This window comes from Triturus cristatus, chromosome 9 (assembly GCF_964204655.1).
Source record: "Triturus cristatus chromosome 9, aTriCri1.1, whole genome shotgun sequence".
Taxonomy (NCBI): Eukaryota; Metazoa; Chordata; class Amphibia; order Caudata; family Salamandridae; genus Triturus; species Triturus cristatus.
Window position 1 is genome coordinate 949315378 of NC_140592.1, and position 13575 is coordinate 949328952.

General features: G+C 42.3%; 1 protein-coding gene across 15 annotated transcripts in view; it reads left to right on the forward strand.

Annotated features, from left to right (window-relative positions):
* Positions 1-13575, forward strand: part of FOXN3 (forkhead box N3) — a 653950-nt gene that overhangs the window by 470313 nt on the left and 170062 nt on the right. For all 15 annotated transcript variants that reach the window (XM_085626556.1, XM_085626564.1, XM_085626560.1 and 12 more), the window contains one exon: positions 6293-6357. In XM_085626556.1, the coding sequence (XP_085482682.1) occupies positions 6293-6357 (65 nt within the window). The remainder of the gene's footprint in view (positions 1-6292; positions 6358-13575) is intronic.

The following is a 13575-nucleotide window of genomic DNA, read 5'->3' on the forward strand; positions in this document are numbered from 1 at the left end:
GCTTCATCCCGATTGCAGCTGCTCTTAAACACATGTATGTGCACATTTGTTCAGCTCCTCAAGCACCAAGTATAACTCCTGTGGTGCCAGGATGATGCCCAGAAGTGGAAACTCATCAATCCAGCTTTACATGCCTTGCTCTCGCTGCTGTACATCATGCGCGGGGTGTTCTAAACAAGGCCTGGAGTGCACAAAGAACCAAGCTGCAATCTGTTTCTACCAGGAACTTCCACCTAACCCCAAATCTAAGAGCAACTGCCGGACCAAAATCAGCAATCTAAAACCCGTGGGTTGAGCCTCCGCCGCCCAGGGCCCAAAGCTCTCTAACCCTTTCATTCCACATGTGACCTCATGGCCAAGCAGTATATTCTTCATTGAACTCCTAAAATTGGAGCGGTCTACAGTGAAGACCCCAAACGCTGCAACAGAAACTTCTGAATGTGCGCATCTGTTATTGACCCCCACCAGAGCGTATCCCCATTGAGCTTGTGGCCAATCACTTGTTTACATCCCTATATTTGTGTGTAATGCACAACAGCTCTCCTATGGACATCAGCATTATGTATGCATGAAGGTATCCATTGTCTGGGATGCGGCAAGTTTCCACGTCTGCCATTCATTTGTCAGTGTTGGGGTAAGATGAGCAGTTTCTGTTTTTATAACCTGGCATAATTGTAGCATAGTTTACACCTGCAACACAAACCAAGTGCCCCTGTTAGCTGTAGTTGAGCCGTGAAAGAGCAGTTGTCTGTTAGGTGTGCACCCACAGAGAACACTGTCAAACCAACTGGAATCGGTATGCACTAACCTGCTCAAAATGACATAAAAAAATACCACCTGTAAAATTGTTTGAACCGAAATAGCGCATTGAAAAACAATGTTATCAGCCCCTACAGCCATATCTTTTTGTGAAATCGATTTTGATGTTGTAGTTAGCCCTGTTATTGGCGATAATAAGGCACTAGCACTTTAATTGGTATTTCACTTTAGATGCACTAGCAACTTTTTTCTTTGCGGTACTTTTCTAGATATGCACATTGCTATTTTTGGATGATGATATCAGCTGCTACAGTTGTAGTTTGTTAAAAAATTTCATTAAGTAAAAAGAAGCTGTCGTTTCGGTTTTGTACAAATGGTTTTTAATAATGATCTTAAGTATATTATGTATTTTATGTACCTAATGCACAGCTCAATAAAAAAAAATGTTAAAAAAAAAAGAAAAGAAAAACAGCTTGTTGATTAAAAGCTCATAGAGTTTGTTTTACATACACTTGGAGATGTACAGTAAACCACCGTGTTTGTGTGTGGGGGTAGTGTATGTGTACACAATCAATTAAGTATATTTTAAGACAGGATAATTTACTGTCTGTAACACCAGTCACAGAATATTTGTGTGTACCTGGGGAGGGAGGGATATTTAATCCCTGCCAAGATTTGTTCAGCGTGCTATTTTGAGGATGCTGTTAGTAGTTCTCACCTTGGAGTCCGTGTGCAGCTGCAGTTGTTCCCAAGTGTTTACAATTCTCTATTAACCAGTTGCCCCATTTACGCAGTTCATATCATGAGACTAATGAAGGGCCTAATACAGAAGGCACCATCCCCTCCTGCTTTGACAAAGAAAAACAGCTTGGTTACTAAAACCACACTTATTTCTTTGACAAGAAAATGCACGTTTAAACCAGCTTTTATGTAGTTACTAATGATCACAGCATGGAATATGCAAACTAAACAAACCCCATGTAATGCAGAGAATTTGGGGGATTTATTCCTAAAATATTAAGTTTCATATCTTCCTCTGGGTGCTTCTCAACAATGGTAGGTCTCTTTTCCTGTTGACGCAAGATACAGGTCATATAATCTATACATGATAATATTGAATTTCCACAGATGAGTAAAAGTAAGAGATTTAGCTTTCATATATGTACGATGAATGTCGTATTATCGCGTATGATTCATACTGCTTTTATAATATCACGAACCAACAAATATTAATCCTTTGCAGACTTTTCTATTTGTTATAGAAGTACCACCACGATTGCAATATTGTTTGATTTCCCATTCTGTATTTACTCACCTTTGTTCAGAAAATACTTAAAAGTTTTTCAGAAATAATAAAATATATATATCAAGTGCCATATTGACTGGCGGTATCAATCCTGGTATATTTGGCAGATCTGGTTCTGTAAACCCATTTCCAACTGTGTCAACTTGCGTTTTTATTTTATAATTGGGTAGTTAAGAGGAGACAATGTGAAAGTATTCCAAACTCCCAAAACAGATTTAAGTAAAGAAATGCATGTAGGGACTACTAGATTCTGAATGCTAGATTCTGAGTGTTGGGGTAATCCATTACAGAAGAAGTAAATACTCCAGCTAATGTACTTTGAGAACAGTCACAAATGACTGAAGGTCTAGGAGGCATATACTAACTATACTGCCCTCTGGATACAACAGGCAAAAGCAGACCTGCTGTTGTATTTTGCACACAGATGAATGCTGGTAAATTAAGCACACCAACTTCAATATTGTGCACACAGTAGTAAACCAATGCACGAGAAATAAGAATGCAGAGTATAGAATTCTGTTGAAAGGAGTAAATGAGTGAAGAAACAGTAAGGACGTTAACCCTTGCTTGCAGTAGTGTTGCACATTACTGTGCTAAAATAGTTTTCAAGATGTCGCTGTAAGGTCAATCAAACATAGGCAGGTTGATTAGTAACTTAACCCTCCCTTGCTTTAGGACCCTATTTGTACTTTCTGTTATGTTATGCAGTAGCGGCTAGTAGGGGACGGGTGGTTCGAAAAAAATGTAAAAGAAGAACTTACCTGTGGGTCTCCAGCTGCCGCCTCTCCTCTGTCCTCGCTGTATCCTGCCTCCCGGAAGCACACAGGCTCCCAGACTCTCCTAGCCAATTGGTTTGAAAAAAGAACACAACGGCTGACCAAGGTTCAGCACTTTAATCCCTGTTGCTTTTGTAATAAGTGTCCTGTGCATCTACTCCCAGCACTCGCAGTCGTTGAGCGCCACTGTTACGAGAAGATTCTTTGAAAAGGAAGGTGCACCAGAAAAATATTCGAGAGAACAAAGTAAGTCCATCAATCTTCTTTATTCATAATGTACGTTTAAACCGGCACTCAGCCAACGCGTTTCATTCCTTTTACAGTAGGAACTTCATCAGGGCTCAATGAGTAACGTAGAATGTTCACGAAGAAACACAGACGGGAAAGTGAGTCTGATCCCAATTTGGATTCTTAACAAATAATACAGTGTTCCCATGCGATCCATATGATAAGTAGAAATATTGTCCAGGTGTAACGCTCTTAGTTGGGGGAACATTTTAATCAGATCCCACATTCTTCTCAGAGGTAAAATTACGATAACGGCATGGTGGCCGGCAACTAGACTCCCCTAGCCAATTACAACACTGCCTTAGAGCATCGTTGTGATTGGTCTGTGCGCCGTTGTTCGGCGCTCAGACTGGGACTGGGAGGCTGTTCATGTTCTCCACCCAGACTGTATAATACAGCCGGTGGAGAACATGCAAAGTGCGCAAGACTGTTTGGCCAACCCGAGGCGGCCAGCCAAACCACAATACTTAAGGTGCAGCAGCCACTCCTCCTCCCACTGGGTCACGGGAGCCCCGCCCCACCCTAACATGGAGCTGGCAGCTAGACTAAAAATAAAATATTAATGTTCGGTTATTATCACTTTATTTTTCCTTTTTTTACTGCTCTTAGAGCAGTGGGGTGATGCTCATCTGCCTTAGCGGAGGAGCCGCCGCTGATGTTATGTTATGTAACGTAACATAACATTTGTATTCTATAAAAAAAAATAACCACTTTATAAAAAGCTTTCCGCCCACTGTTGCAGGCGCTAATACTATAATGATGGCCTACTACGGTAGAATGATGTACTGTTTTTTTTAAATAGCAAGGAAAAAACACTAATCCGAATCTCCTCTATCAGCTCTTCCTCACGCCACTCTGTTTTCTTCTGTCAGTGACTGGCTATTGTTGCCCTGATCATATAACTGGAATTGCATGCCTCCTGCAGTAACTCTTATTCAGTGACCGAAGTTGCTGCAAAGAAAGAACGACAAAGCCTCTCTCCAAACCCTTCTTTAACCGTCGTTTCTGCCAAACTAGGATGACCGCCACTCTCCAGTTCATTACGGACACTGTCTCCAGACCTGAACTTTTCACCTACAAATCATTGATATCAGATGTGTTAGTCTAATTAGTGCAATAGAAGTAAAACAAGGCGACAACACCCAGAATGCATCAGGGTGTCAGGGAAAAGTCCAGGACTATGAGATACAGGGTCCTTGTATAACAAACTGATTGACTTTTCAGAAAGGCTAGACATAGGCGGAAATGGGCCACAGGTGCTTCTCCTTCCTGACTTCTGCTGGTCATGCATGACAGAAGGAGCCGCTTGAGGGGGTCAGCGGCAACTATCTCTTCCTTCCTACGACCACAGTCTCTACACCTCCCACCTCTCTGCAGACCACAGATCTTCAGGAGAGGCTGAGGTTGCATGTTAGGTCATCAGAGTGTCGATGGCAAAGTACCTGTACTGGTGTCAATAGCTCAGAGCGACGCCTTTGTTTTCTGTGGAGTCCCCAAGATTCCATTGTTCTAAGAGGATGTAAAGATACTCACAGCACAGTAAAAAGGTGCTTTCCTGGGGTTGGACGCGAGGTGATTGTCATCGCTTGAAAAAGAAGTTTGTTTACTGTGTTTTTATTCATTTCAGTATTTTATATTGCCTTCACGTGTTACTTTTCGGCCACTTTAGAGCACTCTGCACGCATGTTGTTAACAGATGGTGTATATTATTGGTTGGATGTTTATTTATGCGAGGATATTCGGTGAGTGTAAGGTCATAAACCCACATTCAGCAGTCGTTAGATGTTGGTTCTACTAATGTCAATGTTCAGGTTGGGCAGTAACCACTGGTTGTATGGAGGGGGAAATCTAGGTGATGGGTGCATAGTTTGTAGCTATCGGAACCAATATAAATCCAGGTATCCTGTGTTACTCCCCGCTGCTTTTAAGGTATTGATGGTCAGTCAGATTGTTAGTCCACCCGGCTCAGTTTTCAGCAGTTTTCTGAAAGTTTAACATTTTAACTGTACCCTCATGACTGGAGGGAGAGCTTTTGAGAGCGTCTGACTCCTTGTGTTTTGTCTTTCATTTAGTTACCCGAGGCTTTTAGGTGGGACAGAAAAGGTGGACCTCTGTTGCCTGCGTTCTGATCCCTTGTCTCAGAATGCTCCAAGTACACTGAGTCATGTTGAATCTGCTTCTGTAGCAATGAGAAAAATAATTATAGGTTCACTATAGGTGGCACCAAGGATTTGAGCCAGGTTTGTACCCTTTTGATAGTGAGATATTATTTTATAGTAATTGCAAGGTGGAAATTTATAACCGGTATGCTCACAGTTGTCAAGCAGAGCTTTTGGTCACAATATACATATACTAGACTTTGGGTCCGCCCCTTTCAACCAGTCTCTTTGACCGAGCCTCAAACAAGTGGGTGATTCACAACTCTGGTCAGCCCATCAGAATAGTCATCCCACCTAATGCTATTTTGGGTATATCCTTATGCCTTCACTCAAGTGCTTGCATTGTAGTGCTAAAGAAACTTTTTCACAACGAGAGCCCGCTTTGTCCACTCTCTTCCTTGTGTCTTGCTTTGTTCCTTTCCGCAATTTCCTCTTTCCCCCTAGGTACTCCTCGTTTACCGTTTCGTCGTCAATTTGTATCTGTCTCATCCCCCTTTCCCTTTCCCGTTCTCCCTGCCAGTCACTCTCTTATCTCCTTACTACCCCTCCCTCTTTCCTCATTCTCTTGTGCCCTGCTCGGTTTCCCGCCCACCACACTCTTACATTTCCCTTTGCGCTCCTAGCCCCTTTAGGTAAGTATATCATATATATAATTTTTACTAAAAACAAAAGGTCTGTTAATGCAGGACCTAAAAACATAAACCCTACGAATCGGATGAATTGCACCACTTGTTGGGATTACAGGGTGTAAAGGAGTTGATACATGGCAAAGCACAGTGGCTTCTCCCATAAAATGTTCTTTGACTGAGACAAAATGGGGTCATTGTAACACATTGCACTCGATATGTTAGCTGGTATTTTAAAACTGCTAATGTTTTTCCGCGATAGCTGCCTCCTGTAATCTTTTTGAGCAATACCACAAAAGCATTGTAGCTATGTGTTGAAATGTTTTTAGCTTGTACATCTAAACCTGCCCTTAACACTACGTTTCATTTTACTTCTAGTACTTCGGGTCCTCCCACTTGGCCAGTGAGCGCTTTCTTCAAGAGGAATGGAGTACTTCTCCAAGGTAGGTTGTTAATGCGTTTTTAGGGTAATATTGCTCCATCATTTGTTTCTTTGCTTCACTTACACCTGGTGGAATGATTGGCAGCTGCAGTGCATAGCGCAGTGAACTGTTGCCTCTTTAGACTTTGGTTGTTTTAACTTTCTTCTTGCATTTTACGCCTTTTGGTTTCTTGTCTAAAATAAATGCTTATTATTGATTGCTGTTTGCTATGATCTTTTGGGGAAAAGCGTATCCAGTCATGATTGTATTAGCATCTTCAGTGACTAAAGAGGAGGGTTTTTGGTAATACAAGCTGCTTTATTTTTGGATATAAGAGTTTCTTTGCACATTTCTCTGATTGGTGTATAGATTAGTAGATCCTCTTGTCCTTTTGTCTATGGATGTTTTCAAATTATTATTTCTCCTAACTGATTTGTATTGTTTGCACATTTATAGTGATTGCCTATTTTGCTTTGATACTAGTTGTGAAGAAAGCTGTTTAACCTACCGCTCACTTGTAGGAGGAGTATGCACCGGATTAGTTCTCCTTGAGCAATAAGATAACTTCATTTGGAAACACTCTGCGGACGGTAACGGTGCGTTTGATCTGTCGGCCTCTGTTCCCACGGTTTTTTCACCAGTATCCAAGATGCTGCTAAAATGTCTAGCTCCTGGCATGTTCTTTTCAATGGTTACTTTTTAGCAGTCTGATTATTGGAGCTTTCACAGTCAAAATGGTTTACGTGGCTGATGATGATGTTGACGCACCAAGGCTCCATCAGTTTAGAAAGATGCAATCGTTAAGATTTCATGTATGTGATTTTATTCTTTCAGTGTGGGATATTTAAACTGTTTGAACTGTAAAGTAAAACCTTGGTATGATTTTTCTATGGATGACTTGCTGCATCCTAACTTGTTTGTTATTTTGAGTTCACATAAGTGGGTGGGTGGGTGTGTGTGTGTGTATGTCTGTGTCTGTCTGTCTCAGTGTCATGGCAGCCTGATTCAGCGCAGTCCTTTTGGTCTTTCAGAGCTATCAAACAGTTGATACATCTCCTCTGTACATTCAAATCAAGAAGATTGAAGACCTTAGTGTGGCATGGTCACTAAGTTCATGTTTCCCCTTAATCGATTTTAAATTCACTGTAAGTCTTTTAACAGGAGGTCTTCCCAGACCCAGTTGCTAATCCGCTGTTTCTGCAACTCCTGCGGTCTGATTCAGATTTCTCGTTGTTCAAGAGCACATCATGCGCCAGAGTATTATTTTTTTGTGTGCAGAACTGGTTCCTTTACTTTGGTAGTCTGTTGGCATAGTTATTCCTGATGACACACTGCCATCCTATCAAGCTGCCTCTTGCGCTTACCAAACTTGCAGGAGCAGATTATATTTAAGGGGCCTAGTGGTGAAACATGCCTCACTAGATATTGGGAGGCAGAGGGGGAGGGGGCTAGTTTAGGCTAGGTTCTTCTTATAATTATCCAATATGTTATATGACTCTTTTTTGTGTTATCTTCGTTAGTCCTCCTGCGTTCAGTAATGCGTCTAGTCCAACTGTGGATCATTTGCTCGTTTAAAGCAATTTTAATTTAATACGCACACAACAAACACTCCTGACGAATCTGCCAATACTAGATATGTTTACATGCACTGTCCTTAAAGAACAATTCTAAATGCGTGTCTTGAATGATTTGCTCTGTAGATACATGCCTGGCATGAGTTAAAGATTTCCCCCAAGAGATATTAGGGGCCTACATTCTCTGTTATGAGAAAGATATAAAAAGACCATGAAGACATGATTGTTTACACACCCAGGGCCAAGTCATTCATGTTATGGGTCGAATGATGTTTAGGTCAATTTCCGGGATCACCCTTGATTTTGGATTCACCAAATGGTATGCGTTTTTACTTACAAACAAAAAAAGAAATATGGGTTTGCTGTCTAAAGTTAGCAGATCCTTGAACCCAAGCTGTTCTATCCACTGACCCCCCCCCCTTGCCTCAACTTCAATAGCAGCAGATCTGACATATTTCCGCTTTTATATCAGCTGACACGGATACTCCCAGATAGAAAATCAGATATTCCCTTCCTTGAAATGTAATGTCAGCCGATCCCTGTCCCCAAGTTGCATTGTCAGGTGGTGCCCCTTCCTTTATTCATAATATCAGCAAAACCTCTTCCCAGCTAAACCGCAGCAGACCAGTCGCCTAGCTGTAATACCATTAGATCTCCCCTCTCTGCTTCTTTTCAGGATCACCTGGCCACGAAGATGTTACCAGCCCCTGAGAGTGACTGCTGACTTGCATTATGCAACTAGGTAGTGTGTAATAGAACCAAAATGCAACCTTGTATGCATCTTCCCATACTAACCACGTTGTTTTGGCCTTTAACATAGCCTGCGTAATTTGCATAAAATTGTAAAGCAGCTGAAGCACATTTCCTTTCTAAGCAGGGAGTTGTTCTCATAAAATAGGTGTAGAGTCATAACATTTTGTGCCTGTTTCTCCAATGAATCTTTAGGATCATTGGGTTACAGGATGGCTGGACATGCCCCAGTTCAATCATACTGTCCTCTGGAATAAACTGCTAAAATTGACTGTCATTCAGTGGTGGAATAACCGTTTTGGATCTTGCCTACGGCAGAATTTCAGCCATATGTTGTCGAAAAACCTTTTGCGGACTTACCAGAACTTAACAGTGAAATTTGGGCCAGTTCATTGCTTACCATTAGTTGACTTTCTTTTCGCTCCCGTTGGTTTGCTTTTTGTTCAGTGACTTTCCACCCTCCAAGAGTGTGCATGTGTTTTCTTGCGCTCTCCCTCCTGTGCTGCTTCCACTGCAAATACCCGCGCCCATCGCTCTCCATATTCGTCCCTCTCCCCCCTGCTTGTCCATTGCTTCCCCAAACTCTGTCTTTTAGTTTATTTCCTTTTATATGGCTCCCCTGCTCACTCCTCATTGCTCTCCCTACAATCATTTATCCTTACATGTTCCTCTATTGCATTTTTAAAAACTTTATTTGGTTTGCCTCCATCTGCAATTTGCTGCAAGTGTGTTCCGTTTTTACAAAGCACTTTCGCACATAAATGCATTCGTTTTTTTTTACCTCTCCAAGTGGCATTCGCCATCTTGGAACAGGTAAATAAAACAATTAACAAAATGGTGGATGCTTCATGTCGTGCCACATGTATGTGCACACATACACCCTTATGTACATCCATTGCATTATGATTTTTATGCACGAATCTGTGCGGACATGATTCTTTTTCCTTTTTATCAATACTGCGCAGTTTCAACAAAAAGCGTATTATGGTGTTCAGTCTTCTGATCTAACCTGGTGTGTCCTATGTTCTAGTCTAGTGTGGATTGTTGCCTGTCATGTGGAATGTGTGATATTATTGGTGTGAGTGGTCTATCCCTGTTAGTTGGAATTTCTGTCTACAGTTGGGGTCTGAGCTGGTTACATACTTACTCCTGGTGGGGTTCCCGTATTTGTAAACTATTGCTTAATAAACTATCTGTTCCTAATGCCTACCTGTCTCCTGGGTGTTCCAGCCAAGTGTGCAACCTCGAAATGTAACTGGCGACGAATGAAAACGAAAGGTGTTTGAAGGAAACTGATTCGAATCTGCATTTAACTGCCAAGCTTCAGAATTAGCACTTCTGTGCCAGAAGCCCTGGCAGTCCCAAAGCAGATCACAGCAGCTGGAGGGTGAGTGCGCTGTTGGAGTGAGCGCTAAGAAGTGCTCATTAAGAAAGGTACACCAGTGGGTCTGCTACTGAGTGGCGTCTGATTCAGTTCAATTGAGGCGTTGTTAGGCGAGAGACAGAGCGGCCCGGTTGATGCTGGGGAGTTCTGATCCAGCAGAGAATTGCAAGGGTTTTACTGTTTTGCATTGGAAGGTTTGACTCACTTCTGCCTAGGATCACAAGGGGCATCAGCACAGAGTGGTCAGGATGAGCAGCATTGTGGTGCAGAGTTTATTCGGTACAGCTGTACTGTGAAAATAGCTTTGCACTCCAAGAAAAGTGTGCTGTTGCATTGTCATGCTGTTAGTGAGTACATCGTGCAGAATGAGTACAACTTTAACTGTCGTTGTTTGACTAGAAGTGCTGCACTGTGCGTGTTCACCTCACCTGACAGGGCAGTGTGGGGTGCAGGGCTCTCTCTGTTCAAGCAGATGCCACTTGTACTGGCATTGTATATCTAATCAGCGTTCTGGACTTGATGTTCGTGCGATTGGAATTTAGCTAAATCAAAACTATAGTAGGACAGACATGTTCTGTTTCATCACTTGCGAGCCAAGCTCTGTTCTGTAATTATTTTTTGTCATTTGAGGAACTGCCTGCCATTAGAGAGAATATGCCTGGATTTTAGAGATTAATGAAGCTGTGTTCAGCCTTTCACTAATATTAAGCCCACTACTATTACAAAAATGATATGGCGAGGATTAATTGTCAGACTAGGATTCTTGGAATCGCGGGTCCAGCTACAGCCATTTTACTTTCAATCTCAAATATCTTATTGAGCAAGTGATGTTATGAGCATTTAAGCGCATCATAGGACATGTCCGTTTTATATTATGTTTATGAGGTGTTTATGCATTTTTAATACTAATGTGTCAGGTAGTTTAAAGGCATCAGTGGAGAAGTATACCAGTGTTTGTGCTCATGCATGGGTTTACTTTAATTATATTTACTGCAGATGTGTTTGGCATCCATGGGTGTTTAGTGAAAATGTATGGTTTCATTTTGTGCGTTATGGAACATGTACCTCAACACCCAATTTCATTGCCATTTCATTGCTGAGTTGCATGCAATATTTTACTGAGGGCTGCATGAGTGTGTGGGACCATGGGAGAGGGGAGTGTGGGTTGTGTTGAGCGTACTTTGGTGCAAGGCGACAGTATCCACTTTTCGTCCATTTGTGTGCTTTTGGCTGTTCGGTAGGGAGTGTGGGCCCCAGGGTATTTTGAGTCCGATGATGCACTATTTGTGTGGAGGGTGCATACTGCACTGGGATGAAGGCCTGTCAGCTGTTTGCATAGACGTAGTGTACTCCACTTGGTTGAAAGTCTTGTGTGCAGTTTGCGTTTACTCTGCATACTCCACTGGGTTGAATGTCTTAGTGCTGTTTGCTTGGACGGGACATACTACGCTGTCTTGAATGCCCATGTGCTGTTTGCGTGGAGGGCCGTTCCCCCTGCGTTGAGTGCCTGTGTGCTGTTTACGAGGAGGGTGCATACTCCACTGGGTTGAAGGTCCATGTACTGTTTGTGTGGATGATTTTTAACTACTCTGGGTGGAATGCATGTGTGCACTTTATTTGGATGGGTGATATCTATGTGCTGTAGTTTATTATTGGGGTTGAGGTTATTTTTTATTGTGTGCGCCCTGCGTGGATGTGCATTTGAGTTCCCTCTTTGAGGGGGGGTGTCAGCTTGTGAGTGTTGCCATTTCCCCTGTGTGCAGTTGTGTAAAGTGGTGCTTAGTTTTTAGTTTATTCCTTGTATGGTGTGTGTGCGTGTGGATCATAAGAAACTATTTTACGTTCAATGTTCAGCAGTATTTGTGTATTCGAAGTAAAATAAGTTGTGATCTTTTAGTTTACTCGTGTTATGTTTCTTATGGTCTTCTGTGTTCTTGTAATTTATTGTGCTGATTTCTTTTGTTATAGGGGAAGATGTATGGGGTATGTGTGGTATACTGTATTTTATCCAAACCTGGTGTGAATGTTGTAAGTTGGGTGGAATGTGTGATTTCATAAGTGTGAGTACTATTGCTGTCAGTTTCGGTCTGCAGCTGGGGGCTGTGCTAATTACATCCTATCTATTGGTGGGGTTCACTTTATTGTTACTTAATAAAATAATTGTTCCTGTACCTACTGCCTCCTGGGTTTCCTACCGGTGTGCAACTTCGGAATGCATTTCTTTTTTGTTGTTGCTGTCCAGCATAGGCAGAGCCAATAGGCCAGAAATGCCTTCTTTGGATATATGATATATTGCCTACTTGGTTCAGTTTAAAATTGAGATACAACTCTTTCCTTTCTGAGTTTGGAGGAGTTATGCATCAATTCTTGTTCACTTTCTGCCTGAGTCCTGATACCCTTGAGTTTGATATCTTACAAGTGGTGGTTGACTTAACTAGAAAACTGGACAACACCCAACTTTCTGTAAATTCCTGACAGATTGCGGATACCTGGCATGACCATGAACAGGGCAAGAGAAGTGTTTTATTTATTTTATTTCGGTATTCATATAGTGCAGAACTGACCCAGAGTGACTCTAGAGCCCTCTTGAGAGTAATGTGAGTCCAGGCTGGGGATGTCTCTATACAAAGCTCTTAATTAGTTCTAGGGGTACAGTTGCTTTTAGGAAAGGAAGGAGGGGGAAGTTATACTCCATGAAAAAGGCAAGTTGTGTTAACCACTGAAATTCACCAGTTATATCTTATGCAAACCATAAACAGCACTCCTGCCAGGCACTGCTCATGACCTCACATGTGACCTCACTAATGGCATATGAAATGTCATTGAAGATATCACTAATGAGATAACATATGACATTGCCAATGATGTCACGGTATAAACAAGTGCATGCAATGTAAGTTCCATCTGTGCAAAATTAAAGGCATTTTCCATGTGGCCTGGCTTGGTTAACAATTGATACAGATATAATCCGTAGATTAAATAACAAAAGATCTAGGTCATAAACAGAACAATTTAGCGCTGGTGACGCCAGGTGTGACAATCCCTTTTGGCACCTCCACGTCCCATGACTGCCCCCTCGGATTCTCTTACTACCGCCTGCAAAACTACCCCTCAACTCTCCTATCAAAAGATATCGCTAAACACAGCGCCCCCTCCCCAGGTCAGCGCCCAGTGTCGCCGCAACCAGTTGCACCGCCCTAAAGACAGCCCTGAGAACAATTATATTGAGTAGCTGGGGGCAAAAGCTTGAGAAGATATTGTGTGTTTTGATTGTGTGCGCTTGTCTGTCCCAGCCTACCCGCTGTTCACATCTGATACCACCTTTTGTGTTGCCTTATTTCCTTAGAGTGACTACAAGAACTAGATGCAGGACTGTGGGATAGGCTCAGGTTACCTGATGAGAATGTGCAACCGGCGCGGTCAACAGGTTACCTGATGACCACGTGGCCTGGTGATATGCACAGGTTACTGGCCTGTGTGCCGCCAGCGGTCTGAAATCAGATGGTACTCACATGCCTGTTATGCAACACA